This window comes from Octopus bimaculoides, chromosome 11, assembly GCF_001194135.2.
Source record: "Octopus bimaculoides isolate UCB-OBI-ISO-001 chromosome 11, ASM119413v2, whole genome shotgun sequence".
Taxonomy (NCBI): Eukaryota; Metazoa; Mollusca; class Cephalopoda; order Octopoda; family Octopodidae; genus Octopus; species Octopus bimaculoides.
This window is the reverse complement of record NC_068991.1, coordinates 538,113-540,994: the sequence shown is the minus strand read 5'-3', so window position 1 is coordinate 540,994 and position 2,882 is coordinate 538,113. Positions and strand designations below refer to the sequence as shown.

At 36.3% G+C, this 2,882-nt stretch overlaps 1 protein-coding gene across 1 annotated transcript in view; it reads left to right on the top strand.

Moving 5' to 3' along the window:
- Positions 1-597: 597 nt before the first annotated feature.
- LOC106881847 (uncharacterized) overlaps positions 598-2,882 on the top strand; it is an 8,488-nt gene continuing 6,203 nt past the window's right edge. Inside the window, exon 1 of the mRNA XM_014932362.2 lies at positions 598-892. Within this exon, the coding sequence (XP_014787848.1) occupies positions 813-892 (80 nt within the window). The 5' untranslated portion in view covers positions 598-812. The remainder of the gene's footprint in view (positions 893-2,882) is intronic.

Genomic DNA, 2,882 nt, shown 5'->3' with positions numbered 1-2,882 from the left:
AAAGGTAGTACTGGGGTAGGGTCTGTGAACTAAATTCAAATTCCACTTATATATATATATATATATATATATATATATAAGGAGTTCCTGCCTTAAAAACAGGAACTACACCACAGTTATTTTGTGCTCTTTGCTACATTGGTTTCTATTAACCCATTTATTCTATCCGAAGAATTTTTATTCATTAAGATAAGAAGAATGATATATATATATATATATATATATATATATATAGTATTTGTTTTAAACATAACTACATAAGTTACCAAGTCCAGTTGCTTAGCACCGTTCCATTAGACAATCTGACGCAAGAAAAGTATTGGATATATGTTCCTTACAGGTATATTGTATTGGAAGAGAGAGTTGTGGGACATGACGTATCAATATAAAGTTTTCTGAAATGTCTATGGCGACTACTATCTGGTGACCTAATATCTTACAAACTTAAACGATGAGGCAAATGTAAGTAAACATTGAACTAGGTTAACACTATTGACGACATATCACTCCCCACCGTGGCTACAACTATTACATTTACTTCCTTTTCAAGATCTTAGTCATAAAACCTGTCTATTGGACGTGGAGGGTGGGGTAGTAGTCTAATTGTGTTTAAGATTAGCAATCAGCTCTTTCTTTCTCTCTCTTATTGTAGTATGTACCAGGTGTGCATTGACATAATTGTTTGAAAAAAAAATATCCAACTGTTTAACAGACTGGCACACATGCATTTGTTTCACCTTTCTTCGAATATCTAATATCTTACTATCGTCGTTCTCTCTTCACACGAAGAAATTACAAACTTAAAGGACAAAATGTCCAATACAGACAACATTGAGGACCATATTCCAGATGAAAAACCGAAATCTTTAAACAAAAGTTATTCGTTGATAAGGTAACAACTGTAACATTTACTTCCCACCAGTTTTTATTTAATTTTTCAATTCCATCGTCTCTTCTCTCCACCTAAAATATTTCTCGGTTACTTGATAATCTCACCTTACGGTAACATCTTAATGAAAGCCTCACATTTCAATACAGGGCATTCCTGTAGAAAAGAGTCAGAAATTATTTCATTGATCGCCAAGCCTTAATTTTTCTGGGGGTTTTTTTTTTTTTTTTGGATGTTTATATTTTAAGCATCTTAAATTAGGATTCTGATAAAAAAAAAAAAATTGCCGGATTTGGAGGGGGTGACGCTTCTGGTTTTGCAATTTCGAAAAATGTTTTCAGGTGTTCCAGACATGACCATCTCATTTGATATTGTGTATCTAGGCTTATTTCAAAGTATACTTTGACAATAGGCTATACTTGGATGGTTATTCGATTGTTATTTCTAGCAGTTTATAAAGAAAAAATTTTGGTCTGTCATGACCGAAGATCGCTTTAATTCAAGTGTCTAGAAAATATTACAAGGAATCTCTCATTTAACAAACTTTGTATGAATATGTCGTTGGGAAAAAAAGAAACAAAAACAGGAAAAGTATTTTGTAAACAGGGGTTGCCTGCGGAGGTAAAGAATACGTACACCACCTATTTTCGGCATAACAAAAACCCTAACCCAAAACCGAAACACCAGGTGTGCATATTCTTTACTTTCGCTGTGGTTACCGTCGTATGTATTGCTATAGGTGTTGTTAAATGAAAGATTCTGTTAACACTGGTCATTCCCCTATTTCATCAGTCTACGATGTATCGGGTATGGATACAATGTATCTAAGGGGTGTAGAGGTAGGCAAGTGGCAGTTACCTGAGAGATAGTGTGCTGGGCAAGTATAATAAATGAGATAGGGACAGTCTGATGAAGAGACTGGAATCACAGAGGTAGAAAGATGATTGAGAGGATATATTGTGAGGGTGAGGGATCGTCGTTCGTCGTCGTTTAACGTCCGATTTCCATGCTGGCATGGGTTGAACGGTTTAACTGAGGACTGGTGGGCCAGAAGGCTGCACTAGGTTCCAATCTGATCTGGCAAAGTTTCTACAGCTGGATGCCCTTCCGAACATATGGTAGTTTGAATGATATTTTGCCATCTGAAAACATTGGAAATGATGTCTTTGATGTATCCTGAAGATTGGCGAGGAAGACGGAAGAATAACCATCAGCATCTTGAAAGCAGTGGAAACAACATTGAGGCTCGCATCGTCAAGAGTCAACTGAGATGGTGTGGGTGTGTTGTTCGAATGTCTGATGACCATTTACCAAAGTATATCTTTTATTCTCAGCTGAAAGAAGGAAAAAGGAAGAAAGGAGGACAGAAGAAGGGATCTGTTGAGGGCCAGCATGAAAATCGACTTCTACACACACACACACACACACACACATATCTCAAAACAAAAAGGAATTCGTGAGGAATTAGTAACCGAAGCAAAATACTTAACCAGCTCTCTTCTGCAGACAAAAATACACCAGACTAACTAAAAAGTCTTGTGGTTGGTCTTGTTCTCCAGGGAACCTGAAATCAAAGTACAGTCACATGTGTAAATCCATGGTTCTACTACCCATTTAAGATGGTATGTTTTTAAAGTGGTACATATGTAAGGGACGCCCGTGCGAACTCAAAAAAAGGAGAAATGGTGACAAATGGACAAACAGAGGACTCCTTTTATTTAATCGTGTCACACGGTCGAACACAAAATAATATATCAAATGATGATATACATGATATGTTATGCGACGATAACATAGATGACCAGTAATGAAAGACCACAACCGTATTAGATGAATAACAGAGATATTTATTATAGCGTTAAAGATGTATGTCTGTATGTGAGTGTGAATGCGACATATAAGAACATAATCAAAGACAGGCCGTCATACAAAGAAAAGTGTGTATGTGAGTGATACATGTGTGTATGAGTGTTTACAGCAAATAGAAAGAGTC